At 47.5% G+C, this 24,443-nt stretch overlaps 1 protein-coding gene across 1 annotated transcript; it reads left to right on the top strand.

Annotated features, from left to right (window-relative positions):
• Positions 1 to 2,504: 2,504 nt before the first annotated feature.
• Positions 2,505 to 23,553, top strand: Ppt1 (palmitoyl-protein thioesterase 1). Its single transcript, XM_041651688.1, has 9 exons — positions 2,505 to 2,632; positions 9,464 to 9,573; positions 9,915 to 10,042; positions 10,632 to 10,702; positions 12,352 to 12,454; positions 17,947 to 18,037; positions 19,563 to 19,661; positions 21,150 to 21,221; positions 23,057 to 23,553. The coding sequence occupies exons 1-9, from the start codon at positions 2,509 to 2,511 to the stop codon at positions 23,177 to 23,179; spliced, it is 921 nt and encodes a 306-aa protein (XP_041507622.1). The 5' UTR covers positions 2,505 to 2,508; the 3' UTR covers positions 23,180 to 23,553.
• Positions 23,554 to 24,443: the final 890 nt, after the last annotated feature.

Here is a 24,443-nt window from a genome sequence, read left to right as displayed (position 1 = left end):
CCCAGGTACTCTCTCAAAATTAAGTAGATAACTCCTGAGGACATCCTGGGCCTCCACATGCACAGACACACACACACAGTATGAGTCTTGCTATGTATCCTTGCTGTAAAAATACAAATCATACAAAAATGTATAAAGGAAAAAATAAATGAGCAGAGTATGGTGGCCCGGGGCTATAATACCAGGTCTTTCAAGGCAGAGGCAGGAGGACTAAGATTCCAAGGTCACCCCCAGCTACTCAGCCTGGGCTACATGAGAGAGACCAATCAGGTTTCTTCCTCAGTCCCTCTCACCTTACTTTTGAGAGACAGTTTCCCATTAACCCTGGAACTTGGTGACATAGTCAGACTGTCTGGCCAGCACACCCCAGGGATCCCCTTGTCCTTACTCCCCACAGGGGTCACAGGTGCACATGTCTACACCTGTGGGTATGGGATCCGACTCGGGTTCTCACGCTTCTGCAGCAAGCCCTTCACTGCCTGAGTGTCTCCCTGTTGGGGAGTATCATTTTCAGGTGCGTGACTTTTGTTTTTGCTGACTCGTTTAACTCTGTGAAGCTGTGATTCGTTGCCTGTCTAAAACACCTGATGGTCTAATAAAGAGCTGAACGGCCAAGAAGTAGAAAAAGACAAGATCTCCTGAGTAAACTGGGAGCATGGAGACCTTGGGAGAGGGTTGAAAGGGAGGGGAGAGGCAGGGAGAGGAGCAAAGAAAAATGTAGAGCTCAGTAAATATCAATCAAAAAAAAAAAAAAAAGAATCACACACAAAAAAAGAGAGAACTGAATGGCCAGAGTAAGGTAGGATCAAAAAAAGAAGAGAAGATACTTGGGGCCAGCTGCCCAGCCACGCAGCCACCAACCACCCAGCCACACAGCCCCCAACCACCCAGCCACACAGCCCCAACCACCCAGCCACACAGCCACCCAGTAAAAGTGAAAGTAAGCTATACAGAAGTAAGAAAAGGAAAAAGCCCAGACGCAAAAGGTAATTTAAGTTAATAAAAGCTGGCTAGAAATAAGTCAAATTCAGGCTAGGCATTTATAAGTAAGAATAAGCCTCCGCATGAGCGTCTTATTTGAGAGCTGAGTGGCAGCCCCCCCACCCTCCAAAAAAAACCCTAAGAAGCAAAGAGTAATTCAGGAGAGTAAGAGACAAACACAACATCTCCCTAGCCCCAAGGCTATTTTCCTTTGTATTATGTTTTGTTTGTTTACTGTGTGCGTTTACGTGGGGAGGGAGAGGGTCACTGTGGGTATACAGAGGTCAGAGGACAACTTGCACAACTTGCTTCTTTCCTCAAGCTATCATAGCCCCATGAGGAATGGATCAGGTCACCAAGCTTAGTGGCCAGTGTTTCATCCAGCTGAATCACCTTGCTGGACCGAAGCCTATCAAACTGTGCACTGTATAATGCTTCTTAATCCTGTATTTAATTGGCTTCTCAACTACCTAGTAACTACTAGTTTCAACGGTGTGGAACAGGTGGGTGTGCGACCGGTTTTTCTTCCAGATTTTTCATGTCACTCTCTGTAAGACGACTTCATCTTCTACAAAGCCGGTGCCAAAGAGCCCACTGTACCCTGGACACATCCTACTTGAACGTTTTCATTGCTTTTCTAAGGGGGAAATGTTTGACCCCATAATTGAAATGCTGGGCTGGACTGAGAGAAGCTAGAAAAGAGGTGGGGGCAGAGAGGGCAAGAGCCTCTGGCTGTAAACCAGGGTGTAGCTTGGCTAGGAAGTGGCCATGTTCCCCCATCTTCCTGCTTCACCCCTCACCTGACAGGCCACGCCAATCTGGAAGCCCTGACTGGATTCCTGAGAGCTTCCTTTCTCCCCGCAGGAGCTAAAACCTCTTCCTCCCTAAGTACATCTTTGCCCCGTTGAAATCCTGTATTTCCTTCAAGACCCAGAAGAAAACCCACCATGATCTAACGAGCAGTGGATGAAAATCAAGTCTCCCTTCTCCAGTTCCAAGACACATCTTTTCTCCCAAGGGCAGTGGGTACAACACAGTACTGAATAGTTTGCTGCCTCTGTGGGCCTCCTTTCTTACACAGATGCACACGTGCTAAAATAAAATAATCTCCTCTGGGAAAAGCTCCTGCAGCCAAGCCTGATGATCTGAATTCTGAGTTCAAATCCCAGGACTGGCAGTGAAAGGAGAGAACCCACTCCTGCAAGCTGCCCTCTGACCTCCACACGCACGCTGTGGCACACATGCCACACACCTATAAACGCCCCCACACAAAATAAAAATAAATTAAAGCAAAAATGAGACCGTTGTTAGAGATTAGACATGCTTTCAAATCCGTGGGGAGAAATTGTCACCTGGGTATCCTTGGGTGTAAAATGAGAGCAGTGCATAGACCAATTAAAAGATGGAAAGCCGTTGGACAATAGCAGCGTCTGGTTCGTGGTAGACACTGCCCGGCGGGGGCGTGGTCACCTGGGACCCTGAAAGCCTTGGTCATGGGCGCGCTCGCGGTCATGTGACTGGGCTAAGATGGCGTCCCCCGGTTCACGGTGGCTCCTGGCTGTGGCTCTTCTGCCCTGGTGCTGCGCCGCCTGGTCGCTGGGGAATCTGAATCCGCCTTCGCCGCCACCGCTGGTGATCTGGCATGGGATGGGTGAGTGAGCGTGGAGAGGGGCATCCTTTCCCCGCCTGGGTTCACATCGCAGAGCTGGAAGGACGAGGACAGTGATTCCACGGCACCCGCCTGATCTAGGTTTTGGGATTTGGGGGCTCTCTGCACAGGAAGGAAGGGAGCCAGGTGTCTTTAGTGAGCGCTCAGGGAGAGCTGTGCACTGCTAGTGTTTTAGGATGTCCTTATTAAAATCCTAGCAGCAATGGCATCAGCTATCAGCAACTGACATCGGACCATCGGTCCCTGCAGAGCTGGGCGGCACACTCATGCTTTCATTCCTTCACTCTTTGAATGGAGATCTACTAGGCACCTGCACGACCTTTTTACAGTTACTGTACAGCACAACTACATCTGAGCATGAAACAAACTGAATTCTTCATCCTTCTGGAACTTACTTTCCAGTGGCGGGGGTGGGGGGGTGGGGGGGGGAGAGCATACTATAAAGTGGGAGATGTGTTGAATGTTGGTGAGTGCAGTGTGGACAGACAGAAAGCCTAGAAGACAGAGCTGGAGGTGTGAGCATGTGCTTGAAGAGAGCACTGTTAGGAAAGGAGTCACCCAGAGAGAGAGGCAACCGAACCCGTCTAAAGTGGATAAAGATGCCTATATGGATGTGTGGGCAGAGGCCCCGAGCTGAGCATGTGAGTGTCCAGATCAGGGGAGCAGGAGCAGAGGGAACAAGAGAAGAGGAATGTGAACCACCATTCTAGCACTGGGAACGTACCCTGCAAGAACAAACCACTGAGCCTTCTCTCCAGCTCCCTGACTTACATTTTTAAAAGATTGTTCAAACGCAACACAGTGGGAGCCTGTAATTCCAGCACTCAGGAGGCAGGCAGGAGGATTTCTGCAAGTTTGAGGCCTGTCCTATATGGCAAGTTCCAGGTCAGCCAGAGTTACATGGGGAGACCCATAAATAATAATATATATTTAACTAAAGTTAAAAATGAAAACAAAGGGTTGTTCTGTTGGTGACCCTAGATGGTCATACGGACCTTTCTATTGGTCACTGACACAAACAGTATGGCTCAGAGCCCTGGGGAGAAGCTGTCATTAGAAAGAAAGGGACAGAGGAGAAGGGTTAGCTGTGACCACAGGGAATCCAGGCTGCTTGTCCACAGAGGTGACAACCGGCGAGTCCCAGGGTCTTTGGGGATGTGGATTTATTAGCTGTGAAGACTGACTTTCTCGAAGACTCCTCTTAAGGAGAGTCCACATGTAAGATTCAGCTCAGCGGCCTGTTTGTCCTGGAGACCCCCCTGACTCTCCTGTAGCTAGTCAGCTGTTCTATTCCTCCTGTGACAAGGTGAACAGGGATCAGGGCCAGGACAATTCCACAGACTGAAGAAAAGGAGAAGAGAGACTCCGTGGGTCAGACCTTATGGAGTCAAGACATGGTAACCTGTCTGCCTTGTCCCACTGTGCCCTTATTTCTGGTTTAGTTTCTGTGCTGAGAAGAGATTGTAGGTGTCACAGAGCTCTGCAAGGGGACACTGCAGTCCCTTAAACCCTAGAGATGGCTGTGGCTCAGAGCCGTGTAGCGACAGATGTTTGGTAACAGGAAGTATAAGGAAGGCTGGAACTTTGACACACTTGAGGGTGGCATCATGGGATTTAGATATGGTGTGAAAGACCAAGGGGACAAAGATGACGCCATCGTTTCTGGCTTGAACAACTTGAAAGTGAAGTTGTCTTACCAAGAAGGGGTAGCTTGGAGGGGAGCACACTTGGGGTGTATATACGTAGTCAGAATTCTTTTAAACCCAGTAAAGTAACACACACTGGTACTTGGAGCCCCCAGGAAGCTGAAAGAGTAGGGTCTGAGCCCCAGGCCAGCTGAGGTACATAGCCAGACCCTGTCTCGAAAGAAAACAAAAGCAAAAGCTTTTGCTTCTTTAATGTAGGAATTTGAAGGGTGTGTTGTTATTGTTTTGGTGTATTGCTTAGTTTCATATGGGGCCTTTTTATTAAAGTATTTTTTATTATTGTGGAGGGTACCACCTACACCATTGCGCACATGTGGAGGTCAGAGAACAGCTTGCAGCAATCAGCTCTCTCTCCCACCGAGTGGGTCCCAGAAATCAAACTCCAGTTGCTTGGCAGTGGGCATCTCTACCCAAAAGACATACATCCAGACCTAGTTTTTGACTGAGACAAGGTTTCATGTAGCACAGGCTAGCTCAGAATGTGCATTTGTTGTCTAGACAAGAATGACTTTGAACTTCTGATCTTCCCCTACCCTTCCCACGCGCTAGGACTACAGGCATTTGCAAACAGGCTGGGCTCATTTGGTATTTTGAGACAGTATCTTTCGTAGGCCAAGCTGTCATTGAACTAGACATGTAGCCAAGGCCCCTTTTTGTCCCTACTCATTACATGGTGGATGTTGTTAGGAAAGAAAGAAGTTTCTCTGGGGCGGGGTGTTTTCTCCTTACACTTCCCGTCCAGCTGAGATGCTGCGCTTTAAGTGTAAAGTGGACACTTCTCGTCTCGGTGGCTAGTTGGCTTTCTGTTCTTAGGTCTGATTCTTTGCGGAAAAGGGAACAATTCCTGGGCTAGGTAGAGGTGCTGAGGTTCTCCCTCTTGATTTGTACAAGTGGGAGGTCAACCTTTTCTTAAAGCTTGTAGATGCATTCTTCTTTGGGCTTCCAGCTCACACACACACAAAAATGACATGGATACTTAATTAGGAAAGCTCAGCGTATAGCTTATGCTCGTCCCACTAACTCTTATAACTTAAATGAGCCCATTTATATTAATCCTATGTTTTGCCTCATGGCTTTTTACCTCTCTTCCATCTGTACCTCCTGTTCCCTCTCCATGTCCTCTGGCATCTCCCCTGCACCTCCTCCTCACCTCCTCTTCCTCTCTCTGCCTGGAAGACCCACCTAACCTCTTCCTGCCTAGCTATTGGTACTTCAGATGTTTATTAAAAACCAATCAGAAGGTGCCTTGGCAAAGACACATCTTCACAGTGTACGAAAAGATTCTTCCACCACAGAAGCTCACAGGGCATATTTCATTGAATTTTGTGCCTCGGGTATTTCATTGACCTCCATCATGGTCCCTGGGGTTACAAATGTGTGGCAACACACCTGGCTTTTGATTTTTTTTTCTATTTCTTTCTTTTGCTTTAAGACAGGGATTCATGCTGCTCAGACTAGTTTCAAATGTCCCTAAGAAGCCAAAGAATAACCTTGAAGTTCTAATCCTCCTCCCTCTGCCTTCCAAGAGCTGGGACCACGTGTGCTCAACTTTATACAATTTATACAGTCCTATGGTCCTGTCCTGGGCCTGGTGCATGCTGGGCAAGCACTCCATCAGTGGGGTGACTTCTCCAGCCCCACGTGGCCCCTGCAGCTTGTTAACACCTGACAGACAGAGCCATGTAGGAAGTGTTCTTTTATCTGTTCCTGCTGAGGGAACAATCCTGTGACATCAGCTTCACCGCTTTCAGTGCACAATTCGGTGGAGTTGAGCCTGGTCACAGCTGAGGCAGCCACAGCTTCCCTGTAGTTTCAGGACTGTCTGCCCAGGCAAACGTCCGCATGGTTAAGTCCTTGTTTCCTCCCCTCCTCTCTCTCCTGATAACCTCCAGCCTGTTCTCCCTGCTGCGGTTCCTTATTCTGATAGAACAGGTGAAGGAGCAGACCATCTGTCTACTGTGTAGGGCTGGTGCACGGAACATGCTCTGAGGGACATCGAGGTTGTAGCATGCTTCAGTGCTTCATGCCTGTTCATGGGTGAACAGTATCCCATTGTGTGACCGCACCACAGGTGGTTCATCCAGTAATGAACATTTGCCCAGTTTCTGCCTTTGCTATGACCACAGTGCTACTGTAAGCATTTGTGTAAGGTTTATCTGGATGTTCGTTTTCACTTTTCTTGGATATAAAGGTAGCAGGGGAATTGCTGGGTCATTTTATAGTTATATGCTTAATTTTTTTTTTCATTGCCATACTTCCCCACAGGGATTGCATCAGTATAGTTCCACCAACAGGGTACAAGCATACCTATTTCCCCAGGTCCTTGCCAACACTTAATTTCTAATTTTAAAAATGTTACTTTTTGCTAAGTGTGATAGTACACACCTTTAATCCCAGCACTAGGGAGGCAGAGGTAGACAGACAACTCTGAGTCCAAGGCCAGCTTGATCTGTGTAGGGAGCTCTAGGCCGTTCAGGGTTCTGTCTCAAGAACAATAACAATAAATAAGAGTTACTTTTAAGCCATCCAGGTGGGTACGAGGTGACACTTCACTGTTTAAACCACATCTAAATACAGCGATGTTGCTGGAGACTTCCTGTCTTCTTGGAGAAACGTCTTTGCATCCTTTCCCGATTTATGTTTAAGATTTTTAAAAAATTCATGTGCATCTGTTTGACGACATATGTGTATGTGTGCCCATGGAGACCCGTAGAGGGCTTCACTGGCTCCCTGGAGTTAGAGTTGGCTGTGAGGTCCCAACATGGGTTCTAAGAACTGAGATCAGAAACTCTGGAAGTGCTCTCAACTACAGATCCTTCTCTCTAGCCTCTTCTTTCATTTTAAAAATATTTATTTTTATTTTTATCTGTATGTGTGTGCCTATGTAAGTGTATGTCAAGTACATGTAGATGCCCAAGGGGCTAGATGATGGATTTCCTGGATCTGGAGTTACATGTGGTTGTGAGCCATCTAACACGAGTGCTGGGAACCAAACTCAGGTCCTCTGACAGAGCAATATCTTGGTCAGTGTTCTGTTGCTGTGAAGAGACACCATGACCAAGGCAACTCTTATAAAAGAAAACATTTAACTGGGGCTGGCTCACAGTTTCAGAGGTTCAGTCCATTATCATCATGGTGGGGAAGATGGTGACATGCCTGGTACTGAAGTAGTAGCTGAGAGCTGCTACATCCGGATCCACAAGCAGAGACAGACAGACAGGTCAGAGACAGAGAGACAGACAGACAGACTGCACCTGCTATGGTCTTTTGAAACCCTCAGAGTCCACCTCCAATGACACACTTCCTCCAACAAGACCACACCCCCTAGTCCTTCTAATCCTATCAAAGAGTTTCACAGCTTGACTAAGCATTCAAATATATGAGCCTGTGGGGCCTTTCTTATCCAACCCACTACAAGCAGCGAGCATTCTCAATGGTTGAACCCTCTCTCCAGCCCGCCCCCATTTTATAATTATATTGTTCGCCTTGTTGAATTGTAAGAATGACTTGTGTATCTGGACACTCAGATACATGTTCCACAAGTATTTTCTCTCCTTCTAGAGTCTGACGTCTCAACTTTTGGCTTCTAACTTCTTACATTGTGGGTCAGAGACCCATATGGGATTATGTCACTAAATGCGGGGATCTCGAAAAGTGTGGCAACAGTATTCTGAACCCTCAATGAGCAAAATTTCATTCAATATCCATGGATGAAATGAGTCAAGTTATTTCTGGCCATGTTAGCTTCTCCCACTCCACTGGGGCCTTGGTTCTGAACACAGAGCACGTGCACTTGGCATTGTACATGCCGTCCTGCCGTGAACAACAAAATACCGCCTTCGGACACTCTGCTCAGACTCCAGGCTGCTGGTGTCATGAACCCCAGTGCTCTGCTGTGCACACGTCTTATGCTCTTATAGTGGTTCTATTGTCAGAAATGAAGACTTAATATTTCCTTCAGTGTGTAAGTACCAAATCTTACTATCATATTGTGTTCCAATGATTAATTTTAAAATTGCCGTTGGAGAGGTCTGGAGAACTTCTGATCTTCAGCGGACTCCAGTTTGGTTCCCAGCACTCGCATGGTAGCTTACAGTTGCCTGCAACTCCGCTTTCAGGGCCTCTGACTCCCTCTTCTGGTCTCCACAAGCACCAGGCACACATGCGATGCACTTACATGCAAGCAAACCTCATTAACATCAGTTAAAATAAATAAAAATTTAAAAATTGCTGTTTGAGTTGCTGACTTGAGTTTCATCTAAAAATCAGTAAGTGAATTTTGTTTGGGGATTAGGACACACTTCCAACAGTTTCTGAAACAAGCATGCTTCTGATATTTGTGCTATATATTTGTGTCAGCAGTTTCAGTATTAATGGTTATAAAATCAATATATTGGTTAACTATGAGAAACACCGAGGATGCTCTGTGTCTTTCATTATCAACTATTCAGCCAGAGCTCAATTCCTGTTTGTTTAAGATGGAGTCTCTCTGAGTAGCTCTAGCTGTCCTGGAACTCACTCTTTAGACCAAGCTGTTCTCTTGCCTCTGTCTCTGAAGTGCTGGGATTAAAGGCATGCACCACTACAGATAGGGTCTTACTATATAGCTCTGGCTAGACTGGAACTCAGCATGTAGACCAGCCTGGCCTCAAACTTACAGAGATCTGACTGTTTTTGCCTCCTGAGTGCTGGGTTTAGAGCGTGATCCACTATGCCCAGATTAAAATGTAATTCTCTATGGAAATATAACCAAGTACCTCTATTTTATAATTTTGTGAAATTAATTTCTCCCTTAATAAATAGTCAAATTTGTGCCAAAGAATTGTCTTATAATAAACTTCTTTATGATTTATTATTAGTAAATATTTGATTTGTATACATACTTCATGCACCCATATAGCCAAGGTCTCGTAAGCATTTCTAAGCTGAGAAGGGCACCGTGTGGGCACAGCTGGAGAAGCCCTGCGGTAGACCATCGTTTTCAGGTCTCTCCACTCTGTACGCCACCCTTTCACATCCTTGATTTCGCCCTTTGAGACATAAAATGTTTCTGTTTCTTGAACAACATTTTGATTCGCCAATTTCCGTCACCATTTTCCTTGGCCAGGAGACAGCTGTTGCAACCCCTTAAGCATGGGTGCCATTAAAAAGATGGTTGAAAAGGAACTTCCTGGGATTTATGTCCTGTCTCTCGAGATTGGGAAGAACATGATGGAGGTAAGATGGCAGCTCGTTCCCTGGGAGGTTTGCTGCCGGGCTTGATAAAGTGTGCTATTTGAATACTTCACTTTGCATTTTTAGCAGCAAGCCATAGCCCCACTGGTTCAGTTTCATTTTGTTTGGGGATGGAGGGTTTTGCATGTAGCCTAGGCTGGCCTGGAACGTGATCTTCCTGCCTCATCCTCCCAGGTGCTTCCCTGCAGGGTTGTTCCTGGATGCTCAGCTGATACTTGAACTCCAGTGGTCAGATGAGGGCATGGATCTGGGTCAGCCCCTGCCTTAGAGAAGACGCTGTCTGCATACCGTTCCTTCCTTTTACCTCCCTGCTCCTTTTTTAGGATGTAGAGAACAGTTTCTTCTTGAATGTCAATTCCCAAGTGAAGATAGTGTGCCAGATTCTGGAAAAGGATCCAAAGTTGCAGCAGGGGTACAATGCCATGGGCTTCTCCCAGGGAGGCCAGTTTCTGTAAGTACCCTCCTGTACCGTGCCATTCCTCACAGGGAACTGATGTTTCTGCTCAGGTCAATTGGCTGCACTTATTTGGGGATCCCCCTGTCTCACAGAAAGAAGTCAGTCTTAAATTGTCACTGTGTAAGCAGCTGTGTGGAACTTCTTTCTTCCTTCTCTGTGTGTGCACATGTATGAGCATGTGTGTGGAGGCCAAAGGTCAATGTGCAGTGTGTTCCTCAATTACTCTCAACCTTACGTTTTTTGGAAAAAAATGTTAAGGATTTTATTTTGGTATTAATTATGTGTGTGCTGATATTCCCGGAACTGCTGTACCAGGCTTTTTCTTTGCTTTTTTTTTTTTTTTTTTTTTTTTTTAAGGGGGAGCATGCAGTCCACACTCAGGTCCTTATGGCTTCACTGAGCCATCTTCTCAGCCCCTCTTGCTGTGTTTTCTGTGAAGTAAGATTTATATACAGCTAGGAGGAAAACCCAGGAACTCCATGGTTTGGGAACCCATGGTGTAGTAGATAGCTTAATCTGTGAAGTGACTGTTGATAATTCCAATCTGACCTTCAGCGCTGACAGCCACCTTTGACTTCTGCAGGAGGGCAGTGGCCCAGAGATGCCCGTCGCCTCCCATGATCAACCTGATCTCAGTTGGGGGACAACATCAAGGTAATGTTCCCCCTTGTCCCATGGGTCTCCTCCTCTTTTCAAACCCGTATTTAGCTGATGTTTTGTATTTCTTTTTTCTTTCAGTTTTTCCCTTCCTTCTTGTCTGTCTCTCTTTCTTTTCCCTCCTCTTCCTCCCCCTTCTTTTTAGATAAGGTCTTGTTTGGTAGCCTAGGCTACGCTTAAACTCTTAGCAGTTCTTCTTCAGCCGCCTGGGTGATGAGATCATAGGCAGGCACCACCACGCCGTGTGTGTGTGTGTGTGTGTGTGTGTGTGTGAGAGAGAGAGAGAGAGAGAGAGAGAGAGAGAGAGAGAGAGAGAGAGCGCTGCTGAGTCCATTTAGTGCTGCTCATAAGTATATGATCACTTGGACTGGGTGACCCACCAGGGACTCATCCTGAAGACTGCTTCTCCTTCCCTCTGCCATCATTAACTGCTTCTGGTTCTTCATCTAGGGGTTGGGCCCTGTGTGGTTTCTCCCACCTGCGCTGGCACGTCAACTAGTGTTGTCATTATGCAAATCTTGTGTAGGTGACCATATTGCTGAGATTCCATGGGTGTAACATCCCTGTCATATACAGATGACACTCTAACCAGCAGCCGTGCTGGCCCTCTGGCCCTTGCGCTCTCTTGCCCCCTTCTTCCCTGTTCCCTGGATGTGTAGGGCTGGAGATGTGTCCATTGCAGTTGGGCACCTCACAATCAATTGTTCTCTGCATTTTGACCAATAGAAATGGAGATTGCTACAGAAAGAAGTCCTTGTGATGAAGGGCAAGAGCTGTCCTTACCAAGAGAAGCAGGCGCTAAAGTCTCATCTCCAGAACATGGCCTGGGCATGCAGAGATGGTCTAGATCTAGGCGCAAACATGTGTGTGCCCGTGTGTGTGTGCATGTGTGTGTGTGTGTTCACATGTAAGGCAAGAACTCTACCTCAGGGCTGTACCCCAGCATACGTTTGGCCTTCTGAATCCATGCATGAGTTCCCTGTCTGTTGATGCAAAGATCCACGGATGAGACCTCTTCTGGGAAAGGCCATGGTGGTTGTGTGTGCCTAGAATCCCAGCATTTAGGGAGTGAGGGCAGGAGAATCATCCTCAGAGAGCTTGAGTTCAACCTGGGCTCTCTTAGACTCTGCCTGTCTTCAGAGAGAGGAACAGGAGTGGGGAGGGAGGATATGGGAACTATCGCATCTGCACTGAACACGTAGAGACTTTGCTCACTCCCCAAACAATACGGTGTAATGGCAATCCAGGAAGTGCTTACACCATCTTAGGTGTCAAAAGTAATCTACACAGGGATTTAAAGGAAGGGGAGGTGCATGGATGAAAGCATGACCTGGGAGGGGGATGGGGACAGGGAGTCAGATGATTCCCAAGAAAGAGGATGAGGCAGTCATGCGCTGTGTGTAGCAGCCACATGTGGGTGGGGCTGAGGCAGAGGTCCCTGGGGGAGTGCCAAGAGGAAGTTGGTGGTGGTGTTAGTTCTCAGCACTTGGGCTTTTTTTTTTTTTTTTTTTTTTTTTTTTTTTTTTTGTAAACGAATTCAGATTCAAGCTCTTTGTCATTTTGTTTTTGTTTGCACGGTGCCTAGTACAGTGGGCATTCAGTACATGATTACTGGAGTAATGCATGGTTATCTTTTACCTACACAGGTGTCTTTGGCCTCCCTCGATGCCCAGGAGAGAGTTCGCACATCTGTGACTTCATCAGGAAAACGATTAATGCTGGTGCTTACTCCAAAGTTGTCCAAGAACGGTGAGTGCGTTTAGCTGTCCGGTCCAGACTGGGGGAGTACCTTGCTGGCATTCACGCTCGGTGACCCTAGGAGTAATGCTAATGATGTCACAACTGTGCATAACTCTAGTCTCAGGGAATCTTGTGCCCTCTTACGGCCTCTGGGGGCACTGCCTGCATGTGGTGCACAGGCATGCGTGCTGGTAAAACATCCATATACATAAAAATATAAATCTAAAAAAAATTGTTCTTAAAACATGAGACCTGATGTGATGACGCACGCCTTTAACCCAGAACTCGGGAGGCAGAGGCAGGTGGATCTCTGTGAGTGTGAGGCCAGCCTGGTCTACAAAGCCAGTTCCAGGCCAGTAAGAGTGACAGACACAGTGAGATTTTGTCTTAAAAAAGTAAAAATAATAGAAAAATAAAATAAAAGATAATAAAGGACTTAAAAGGGATAAAATTCACAGGGCCAAGAGAACAAGAGAGGAAATAAGAACCAGTCCAGGTTTTTGAGAGAGCGAACAGGAGGGTGTAAGAATCGTGGGAGAGCAGGAGGAAGACTGTAGGCTTAACCTCTGCAGAAGGCACATTGCTGTGGCCCATGCTCAAGCCCCAGGAAGGCTTGGGAACTGGGGGTGTATAGTACATGTGTGGGGCCCAAGCCAGGGCCTTTTCATTGAAAACCTAAGGCAGGAGCCGTCTGACTCCCCAGTTCCCTGACGTGCACATCCAGGGAACTGCTATTCCTTCACCATAGCAGGAGAAGCAAATTCTACTCCCTGCAGTGGAACCGGGAGACCCGACTCGGAGCTAACCTTGTTACGTACGAGGCAGGGTTTGCGGGGTCTCTCCCTGGAGGAAATGACTAACGAAGCCTCCTCCTAACTACTGGGTGCTGATGTCTCCAGATCATGAGCTCCAGCTGAGCTCTGCTCACAGAGGAAGGGCTTCCAGTCAGCCTCCCTCTCCTCCCCATGGTAGGAGCTGGTCATAGAGGAGCAGCTTGCCAGGTAGGCAGTCTACCACTGAGCCACATTCCTGGTCAGAAAAAAGAAATGCCAAAATTGTCTTCAGAGAGAGGAAGATGCTGTTGCATCTGTTCCTCCAAGACATCACAAATAAAAGCAACCATCAGAGTGAACACTTTCGGCAACTGAAAATATCACAACCAATTTTTTTTTTAATTGTTAGTTATGTGGGAATCTAAAGTTGGGGAATCTTCTAGAAGTTAAAGATTCAAAGAGGTTGTGGTGGCTTGAATGAAAATGGCTCCCATAGACTCATATTTGCATAAGTAGTCCCCCGTTGGTAAATTGTTTGGGAAGGATTAGGAGATTGGCCTTGTTAGAGTAAGTGTGGCCTTATTACAGGAAGTATGTCATTGGGGGTGGGCTTTGAGGTTTTAAAAGCCCACACCAGGCCCAGTGTCTCTCTCTCTCTCTCTCTGCTCCTGTGAATCAGGACACCGAGCTCTCAGCTACTGCTCCCACTCCATCCCCATCTTCCCACCATGGTGATAATGGACTGACCCTCTGAAACTGTAAGCCGGCCCCCAGTTAAATGCTTTCCTTTACAAGAGTTGCCTTGGTCATGGTGTCTCTTCACAGCAATAGTACCGTAACTAAAACAAAGGTAGGAAAGAGAACAGAGAGAAGCGGTTAGAATGTCTGGTGTGACTAACGGAACTTTCCAAGCAGAGGAAGGGTGAATTGGAATTAAAGAAGTAATACAAGAAAATGTCCAAGCTGTTACATGCATGAGCTTCCATACTAAACGGGCTTGCTGAACACCCGGTCAAGAGCAGAAGGAAAACAAAGCCACCCTGCAGCGCTTTCCTGTGAAATTCACAGCATCAGGCACGGAGAAGAGATCCCAGCCAGGATGCGGCTGAAGAGTTCAATCCTGGGGCAGCATACCCAGAAGACAGTGGTGCAGAGCTTGTCCGCTCGAGTCCTGTGTGCCTGTACCAAGGAGCAACCCAGTATGAGGGGAAATGAAGTAAAATAAAGGGAAAGGAGATGGCTTCTCAGGTTTTCCTCTGGGGGTCGCTGGAGAGCCCTCATTCTGTCAACAGCTGGCAGTGTGGCCCTGGGCACTCTGAACCTCTGTCGTGAGAGATCAGTAGCATGCACTGATAAAGAGTCATTTTTAGGGATAAGCAAGCTGAGTATCAGCTATTCAGTGCAGCCTGCGTTCCCACTGCAGAAAGGTTTGGGCCGTTGTTGTGGTTGGGCTCTATTTAAAACATTCCGCTTTCTGTTTCCTTTGCTAGTGTCATTTTGTTTTCTCTTTTAGTTGCAGCTGTGAGGTCTTTGATTCATGATGTCATCAAATACTGAGTTACTATTTGCCAGACCTGGTCATAGGCTCCATAGACACCATGGAATAGAAGCTAGTTGGGTGCCTTGGTCTCGTGCTTAGTTGGGGAGAGGGAACAGGCACATCAGATGGGATCTGCAGGCAAGAAGGTGGTTCCTCCACCGTACCTCTAATCTGGGTGTGAAGGAGGAGATGAAAGGAGCTTGGGAGAAGCCAAGCAAAGAACAGCCGGCACAAAGGCAGGGACAAGTCGAGCTTGTTCTGGGCCAGGATGACTAGAGATCTGTGGGAAGATTGAGTAAACAAGCCGGGGCTGATTGAAGAACTCAGCCCGGGAGGGAACTGGGACTCCGGGACGGCGTGCGGAGCTGTGGAGGTTTGAAGTTGAAGACTCTACTGCTGTGTGGAAAGAGGATTCTGAGAGGGCTAGAAAACCAAGAGACGAGCGCACTGGGGCCTGTCGCGATAGTCTAGCTGACAGACAGTGGTGGCCGAGACACTAAGGTGGTGACAACTAGACAGAGGGAAAGGTGGCTTGGGGAGTGTTTTGTGTCACTAGCCAGCTCTTACGGCACAGTCCACCCAGGCTGTGCGCTCTGCGCTCTCAAGAGCTCGGGTTGTTTGCCTTTTCTTTTTAAACTGTGTTTATATAAGCAAAGCCTCATTCACACAGATGGCCAGTGGGAGACATACAACATGGTGGGGGGTGGAGGGAAGGAACGTTTCTTCCTGCCGCCTCACTGTCAGGTTTCCTCTCACGTGAGAGAGGATTCTGATGACCAGAAAGAAGCCAACTCAGGCCGCAGTAAACTTAAAAGGACTTTCCTGGGGGCTGAGAGACGGCTGAGCGGATAGCATGCTTGCTGTGCAAATGTGAGGGCCTGGGTGCACACTGCCAGCAGCTACATGCAAAGCTGGGCACGATAGCATGCGTCTGCAACCCCCATACTGTGAGACAGGTGGACCCCTGGGGACTTGCCTGTCAGAGCTGTAAACTTCAGGTTTAGTGAGAGCCCTGACTCAAAGAATGTGGTGCAGAGAGAGAGGAGGACACCCGCTGTCACCCCACAAGAACAGGGGTCATCCCCATACCTTCCCATATGAACATATATGTATACTCACACATACAAACTAGAATAGATTAATGGAATTTTGGTTTCCAGCACCTCAGAGAGCATGGTGCCTCACACCTGGAATGCAGTTTGAGGCTGGTATTGGCTCCATAGTGAAGGACCAAGCCAGTCAGGGTTACATACATAGCAAGGCCTTCCATGATAAAAACAAACTAAAACAGTCCGATTGTGGTGGCGCATGTCTGTGATCCTAGCACTGGGGAGATGGAGGCACGAAGATCGTTCAGTTGGGTCTATCCTAGGCTACATAGTGAAACTCTGTCTCGGAACACCAACCAAAGTGCGTAGACGTTTCTTTACTGCTGTGTACTGCTTAGTCAGCCTTTTCCAGTCTACCCCGAGTGGCACAAGTTGGCAGTAAGGCAGTTTCCAGTCTACCCCCAGTGGCACAAATTGACAGAGAGGCAGTTTCCAGTCTACCCCCAGTGGCACAAGTTGGCAGTGGGGCAGTTTCCAGTCTACCCCCAGTGGCACAAGTTGGCAGTGAGGCAGTTTCTCTTCCGCCTGTTCATGAGCCTCCTTCCAGGCCCTCTGCTCCTGTTCATCCTCGGGCCTCCTCTGGGCTGTGCCACTGGCATCGAGCCCCTTGCAATGGAATGTCCCTGGAATCTTCCTGCCGTCTCCTTTTAGCTGTCTCCTTTTGACAGCAGACGCGTCATGGCCATGGTTGCCCTCACTCCAGCCTTAGCCACTGGCCTCCTGGAAGTCAGGCCACCAGGAAGCTGGCTTGACTGGGTCCAAAGGCCTTCCTCATCATCTCTTCCCACTGTGCTGGTGAGCCAGGATCGGTCACCTCGGAAAGATGTCGCCCTACATTTGAATCTGTGCCCTACCCAGTGTTCTCACTCTGTGGCCTCCCTTCTCCTCACACCCCTAATCCAGGCACAGTTTGTCTCACGTCCTGTGTGAACCCATCATTTAGCAGACCCTTAGGCTAGAGCGTCTACTGCCTGTCAAGGGCCTGCCGGCCCTGTAGGGAACAAGAGCGAGCAGTGATACTCAAGCATGGCAGATCGGTACTGATGGCACTACTTAATAAATTGTCCGTTGAACTTTTCTTTATCTAATTATTTTTGCAGTGCTGGGGATCAAAGCCATTGCAGGTCAGACAAATACTATTATCTCTTAAGAATACCTTTAGCCCTGAAGTTTTTATTTATTCATATATTATTCTTATTTTATGTGTCTGGGTGTTTTGCTTGTGTGTGTACATGTACCATGTATGTGGCTGGTGCCCAGAGAGGCCAAAAGAAGGCATTGGATCCCTGGGAACTGGAGTTAACAGACAGCTATGAGCCACCATGTGGGTGGGGGGAGACAAGCCCAGGTCCTCTGGAAAAGCAGCCAGTGCTCTTAACCACTGAGCCATTTCTTTAGCTCATATCTCTGAATTTTGAAGTATCAATGAAATTAAACTTTTTAGAACTTCCAGATACATTTTTTGAGACAGGGTCTCATGTTAGCCCAGGCTGACCTCAAATTTACTATATAGCTGAAGATAACCTTGAACTTTTGACCCCTACCTCCCAAGTGTTGGTATTTCAGGTGGGTACCACACCTCTGGCTCCAAATACATTTATGAACAGATTAGAGAGTGTCGTTCTGATTCCTGATAGTCGCACCGGGATGGCTAAATCTCCTTGCCTGGCTGAGGAAGGATGGGGGTAATAATGGGGAGGAAGGGGCGTCTTACAGGATGACTAGGAAGCAAAGGAGAGTAGGGAGGTGGGGCTGTGCCGAGAGACAGCCTGGGCCACTGTGATTAGAAGGAAGCCAAGTATTGATGAATATCAAAAGCCAAAATCTTTGGAATTTGGTCCTTGATAGACAGAGAATCCCCAAATATTTGGACTTTCTCTATCTTCCAAATGGCCTGTCCCCCTCTCAGTAAGACAGATGTCTTGTTGACAGGTCTACAAAGTCATCCCTATGAGAAGGCAAGGTTTGGGACATAGGGGCTTTGATCCTTCATCTTTTGAAGTCTCTTGGTTGCCTAGGCACTGGAGCATGCCCCGGGCATGCTGACAGAGAAGCACCTTCGTTCCTTCTCTTCCTCAGCCTGGTGCAAGCACAGTACTGGCATGACCCCATCAAGGAGGATGTGTACCGCAACCACAGCATCTTCCTGGCAGACATAAATCAAGAAAGGGTAAGCACCCAAACTGCTCCCGTGGTTAGGCCTTTCTTTCTGGCTGTCAGAAAGAAATCAACCAGTGCCCATTTACGAAAAATACCCCAAGCAGAAGCCAAGAACCAAGGGTTTTGAATGTGAGAGGCAGTACTCATGAGTTCCATCTGGCCCTACTCCTCCCTGAAGCCCTCCGCTTTCTTCATGTTGAAGCAGCAGAATGAGGTGACAGTAGGTGGCCTGCTGGGCAAAGTGGGAATTCACAGTTGCTGACTGCACAAAGCACGTTTTTTTGTTCTTGTTTTTTCTTTTTTGTTTTTTTTTTTTGTTTTTTTTTTTTTGTTTTGTTTTTCGAGACAGGGTTTCTCTGTGGCTTTGGAGCCTGTCCTGGAACTAGCTCTGTAGACGAGGCTGGTCTCGAACTCACAGAGATCCACCTGCCTCTGCCTCCCGAGTGCTGGGATTAAAGGCGTGCGCCACCATCACCCGGCTTTGTTTTTGTTTTTTCAAGATAGGGTTTCTCTGTGTAACAGCCCTGGCTGCCCTGGAACTCGCTCTATAGACCAGGCTGGCCTTGAACTCACAAAGATCCACCTGCCTCTGCCTCCAAGTGCTGGCGTTAAAGGTGTGCACCACCACCGCCCGGCTTAGATGGGACTTAAGAAACTCTAGAAAAGGCAGAGACTTTTGATCCTACTGCACGTACTGGCTTTGTGGGAGCCTAGGCAGTTTGAATGCTCACCTTACGAGACCTGGATAGAGGTGGGCAGTCCTTGGGCTTCCCACAGGTCAGGGAACTCTGATTGCTCTTCGAGCAGATGAGGGAGGGGGACTTGATCGGGGGAGAGGGAGGGAAATGGGAAGCGGTTGTGGGGACGAGGCAGAAATCCTTAATAAATAAATAAATTAAAAAAAAAAAAGAAAAAAAAAAAGAAAAGGCAGAGACTGTACCCAAGCATGAGCATGGTTTGGGACATTCTGGCCAATTGAATGGTTCATTTTATATGATGGCTAAGTAGAGGGCATTTGTTGTTTGAAAGCAAAAAGTTGAAGAGGACAGGGGGCTGGAGAGATGGCTCAGTGGTTAAGAGCATTGCCTGCTCTTCCAAAGGTCATGAGTTCAATTCCCAGCAACCACATGGTGGCTCACAACCATCTGTAATGAGATTTAGTGCCCTCGTCTGGCCTGTGGACACACACAGACAGAATATTGTATACATAATAAATAAATAAATAAATATAAAAAAAAGAACATTTTTTAAAAAAATGAAAAAAAAAAAGTTGAAGAGGACAATAAACAACAAAAAAAAAAGTCAGGAAACAATGCTGAATCCGGTGACAGAACAACCCAGAATTCTGTTTGTTTGCCTTGGTTTGAAGCCTGTGACCGAAGTGACTAATGTATATAGAGTACGTGGGCAGAACTCATGGGAGAATCCAGCCTGGCTGATAACACGCCAGTCAGACAGCTTTTAAGGGAAGGCTGAACTCTGAATCGCTGCCCGAACTTGACAGTAGCAACCCTGCACTACTGCTCTTCTTCCAGAGTGTCAACGAGTCCTACAAGAAGAACCTGATGGCCCTCAAGAAGTTCGTGATGGTGAAATTCCTCAACGATTCCATTGTGGACCCGGTAGACTCTGAGGTGAGACACGCGGCCACAGTGTGCCAAGAGACTGTAGGGAGTCAATGGCACAGGCGGCGGCTGCTTCCTGGGCAAACCTGTCCTCCCACCAACTTTGCACCCAGGAAATCAGCTGCAATCCCCTAGTTGCACCCAGTAAATTTGGTACAGTTTAGTTTTAATCAGGTTCTCAGAGATATGTCCCAAAAGGGATTCAGAATGACTAGCCCCGTATTTATGAGCCCCTAAGCTTGATGTCCAGGTCTGCCGTGATTTAGAGGTAACAATCTTTACAGCTTCATCTCCCGTATTTTTGTTTCGAAATGCCCCGACCCTGTTGGGAGGCTTCTTTCATGAGCCTTCGTCTTTTGAATGCTTTCCCCTGGCTTCTCCCCCTGACAAACTCCTGTTCTTTTGCTAAGGCTAAATACAATGTCCCTTCCTTTAGGACACGGCCCCTACTCCCAGAATTCAGCTCTCACTTTACTGGAGCCCTCACTCTGTAGCCCGGGCTGGCCTCCAACTCGCACTGATCCTTCTCCCTCTCCTTTTGAGTGCTGGGAAGACGGAGAGGAAGAACCACCAGCTGCCTCAGCTGAAGCTCTGCTCACAGTCAGATCACAGCTGGGAGGGGATGGCAGCCTGAGGGCCAAATCTCACCGTATTTTTGAGTGGCCTATGATCTCAGAATTTTTTTTTCTTTTTTACTATTTATTTATTATGTATACAATATTCTGTGTGTGTGTATGCCTGCAGGCCACACCAGACCCCATTACAGATGGTTGTGAGCCACCATGTGGTTGCTGGGAATTGAACTCAGGACCTTTGGAAGAACAGGCAATGCTCTTAACCTCTGAACCATCTCTCCAGCCCGAGCTCAGAATTTTTACATATATAAATGACTGGAGAAAAAAAAATCAAGATATTTTATGCTATGAAAACTAGATGAATGCCAAATTTCCAAATGCATCCCATTAGAAATCCTTGCCCGTGTTCATACTGTTGCTCCCTTTGCATCACAGTGCCAAGTAAGAAGCCACAACCATGTGATTCTCTATCTGACCCAGTGCTGAACAACGAACTGGTTCTGTGCCTGCTAGACTGGGAGTCTGGGGAAGGGGCTTATGTATTTATCCTCGAATGACTGGGGCGGCACGGGGGCTTTCATCTGCCCTCAGTGAAGGAAGCAGAAGTGGCAGGGAAATAGAAAACCGGAGAAAGAGTCCTCCCTCAGGATTGGCTGTTAAAATGAGATGACATGATATACCTGTATGTTACGTATGCTGGCACATGGCTATAGTTCTAGAATTCAGAAGGCTCAGACGGATAGCTTGCCAGGTTAAGATCAACCTGAGCTACACAAGGGAGTTCCAGGTCCCCAAAACCAAGGCCCCACTCCCATTCTTCCTTCTTGCTTATGTTGCATATACGACAGTGTTCATTTTGCTGGTAGTTTCAGGTGCTAGCTAGCGTCGAATATGACCTATTCTTTTTCCTTCTCTCCTGCAGTGGTTTGGATTTTACATAAGTGGCCAAGCTAAGGAAACCATTCCTGTCCAGGAGAGCACTATATACAAAGAGGTAAGAGAGGGGGCTGGAGAGATGGCTCAGAGGTTAAGAGCACTGACTGCTCTTCCAGAGGTCCTGAGTTCAATTCCCAGCAACCACTTGGTGGCTGACAACCATCTGTAATGAGATCTGGTGCCCTCTTCTGGCCTGCAAGTGTACATGCAGTTAGAAAACTGTACACATAAGAAAACATTAAAAAAAAAAAAAAAAGAGGTAAGAGAGGGAGTGATCTGCCTTGGGAGGTTGACACTGTTTCTGTCATCAGCCCTGGCTCCTGGAGCTGCTGGGCCCTGTTTGAGGGCAGGCCCTTGCCTTGTTTGTCCTAGAACACTCGTGAGCCATCTGACTTGGGCCTTATTGAGCTGTTGCAGCTGTTGCTTGTCACACTAACTTCCTAGGTGCTGGTTTACAGCTTTCTACTGCATCCCATTTTAAACACAAAGAGAAGCTGCATCTCTGTTTTACTTTTGAAGAAAAGGTTTGCAGAGTTTACTACAAATTCCAGAAGCCTCTAAGTAAATGCAGACATGGGCAAGGTGTCAGGCTACTTTAAGATCTGGACCCGGGCTGTTTCTCAAGCAGATGTTACAGTGTTTCACCACATCCAGTGCGGCCTGCCACAAACTGAAGAGTTTATACTTTATACTGGAGATGGACTCACAAGCGCCCAAGAACCACACCTGATTCATATTTACTTGAGTGTGTCCCCGCAATTTCAGAGGCATGGTTTCCTCTGCTTTTCTCGTACACGTGGTGTGCCTACGGGTGAGTGAGGTGGAAGAAAGGGAAGCTAGTTTCTGGCAGCCTTGGAAATTACAGCCAAGATCCTCCTTATCATGAAACTCAAACCCAGGGGTAGACAGACAAGCAGCGGCTTGTTCTGCCACTAGTTTCTATCAGCAAGAGACTGACAGCCTGGCTATTGGGGGATGGCACTCTAACTGCAAGCCACTAACAGGTCCCAAGTTCATGATCCTGAGAATTGGATATACTGTATCTTAGAACATTTGACCAGTTTTCTCCTGTCTTTGGCTCAGTCCCACTTCACAATAGCTGCTCTGTGCCGGGTTTGCCTGGGGCTTGTCCAGCTGCTTTTCAGAAAGCTGACTACAGGCACTGGGGTTGAAGCTCAGGTCCAGGGGTTATTTCTAGCACCTTGCAGGGGTTAGGAGTGCAGCAGAATCAGAACAATCTCAGCTGCATATTAAAAAAAAAAAAACAAAAAACAGCATCTCTATGTAGTCCTGGCTATCCTGGAACTCTTTATATAAACCCAGCTGGTCTTGAACTCAGAGACCCACCTGTCTCTGGCTCCTGAATTAAAGGAATGGGTCACTATGCTGGCTTACCTCCCCCACTTTTTCCCAATGCATACGGTGCTTTACCTGCTAGTACACCTGCATGGCAGAAGAGGACATCAAATCGCATTATAGAAGCGGTGTGAGAGCCATTATGCGGTTGCTGGGAACTTAACTCAGGACCTCTGGAAAAGCTGCCCATGCTCTTAACCACTGAGCCATCTCTCCAGCTGCCATGTATTTTTAATGCTTAGAGGCAGCTGAAGGAGCCAGGCATAATAGTAAAACAGTAAAATCCCCCTTGCCACTTAGGAGGCTGAGGCAGGATTGCTGCAAGTTCGAGGCCAGCCTGGGCTATAAAGCAAGACCTTAGCTCAAAAATCCAAAATAAAATCCTGAAAGGAAGCATCCTTCCCCCTCCCCCCAACAACACAGCTCTATTTTAATACTGAAGGGAAAATGTACTTTGAGACGAATGCTGTACACATTGTCGTTAGTCTAAAACCTTCCATTAAGCTCTTGAGTTCATTATGGCCTTTCTCTCTACAGGACCGCCTGGGACTAAAGCAAATGGACAAAGCAGGAAAGCTGGTGTTTCTGGCTAAGGAGGGGGACCATCTCCAACTGTCTAAAGAATGGTTTCATGCCCACATCATACCTTTTCTTAAGTGAATCCCTTGCACTTTGCAGCAGAGCTCAGGAAAGCCCAGCTCTCCATGGCCGACCCTGATCTCTAACCTAGCTTGCAATCAGCCCTCCTCTCCTGTTATCTAACATGCCCTACTTGGAAAGATCTAAGATCTGAATCTTATCCTTTGCCGCCTCCTAGAACCATATGGTGTTGAATTCAAATTTAATTAGCTAATAACCATGGCGATTGTTTTACGACCTTGTGATATGGTCAGGCTTCCTCTTAAGAAGGGAGTCTGCTGTTGCAGATCAGTGATTGTGCCCAAAGGGGACAAGAAAATGAAGCAGGGAGACAGACTGAGGGCATAAACCCACACAAATTTGGAACAAATAAAAGCCTGATGGTGCTGTCCTGAGGTGCTCACACAGCACTTTCTTGGCGCTGCTGCTGCGGGCGCTGCTCGGACAGCATCGCCTGCACGTTTCTGCATCATTTCCTAAGGCTGTCTTCCTATCTAAGGGTTGCCTTCTAGTGGCTCCTAGCAGTCACTCCACAGGCCTGCCTTCATGTCCCCACAGAACTCGCCTTGAACCCTCAGTGATAGAATTAGTCACAAAACGAGGGAACGGCTAGCAGGGTGGCTTAGGAGAAGAAATGCACTTTTTTGAGACAGAGTCTCACTTTGTAGCCCTAGCTGGCTGAACTCACTATGAAGAGTGGACTGACCTTGAACTCACAGAGCTCCTCCGCCCTGAGTGTTGGGGACCAAAGGCCTGCACACCACAATGTGTGTCTTATTTACCATGAGACAGTGGGGAAGGGGAAGTGGAAGTGGACGCCAGGTGGTGACTGTTCTTGTCACTGTTCTTACAAAGGGCCTCCATAGCTCTAGTGGCCTAAGTGTCGCTCACACTATTGCAAACAGGAGGAAGTCTGAAAAGGTGGGACTTTTACACTTCTACCCCAAATCCTATTTATCAGCATACTCCAAGCTGCTGCTGACTGGGTTCGAGAAAGACTGAAGAGAATTGTAGACTTCCTTTTCCTACGTTAGTATCCGGCGATGACTCTGATGGTTAGAGACACTGCCCCCACTCCATGTGCCATCTGAGCTTGGACCCGTTAGCACTCAGGCTGAGGCCGTAGCACTTTCTGGATGATACTTTAGCACTGCAGAATCCACCCCTTGCCAGTTTTTCCTTTTCTCAAATCTTCAATAACAAGATACGGGGTAGGGCAGGCAGTGGGAGGGTGTGACGCTCACTTTACAGGCTGTCTGAAATAAAGAGTAGTTTCTTACCCTTG

Source organism: Microtus oregoni, unplaced genomic scaffold (genome assembly GCF_018167655.1).
Source record: "Microtus oregoni isolate MIOR12 unplaced genomic scaffold, Mior012 000005F_ref0000423, whole genome shotgun sequence".
NCBI lineage: Eukaryota > Metazoa > Chordata > Mammalia > Rodentia > Cricetidae > Microtus > Microtus oregoni.
The sequence above is the reverse complement of the archived record's forward strand: the minus strand, read 5'-3'. Positions and strand labels throughout refer to the sequence as shown.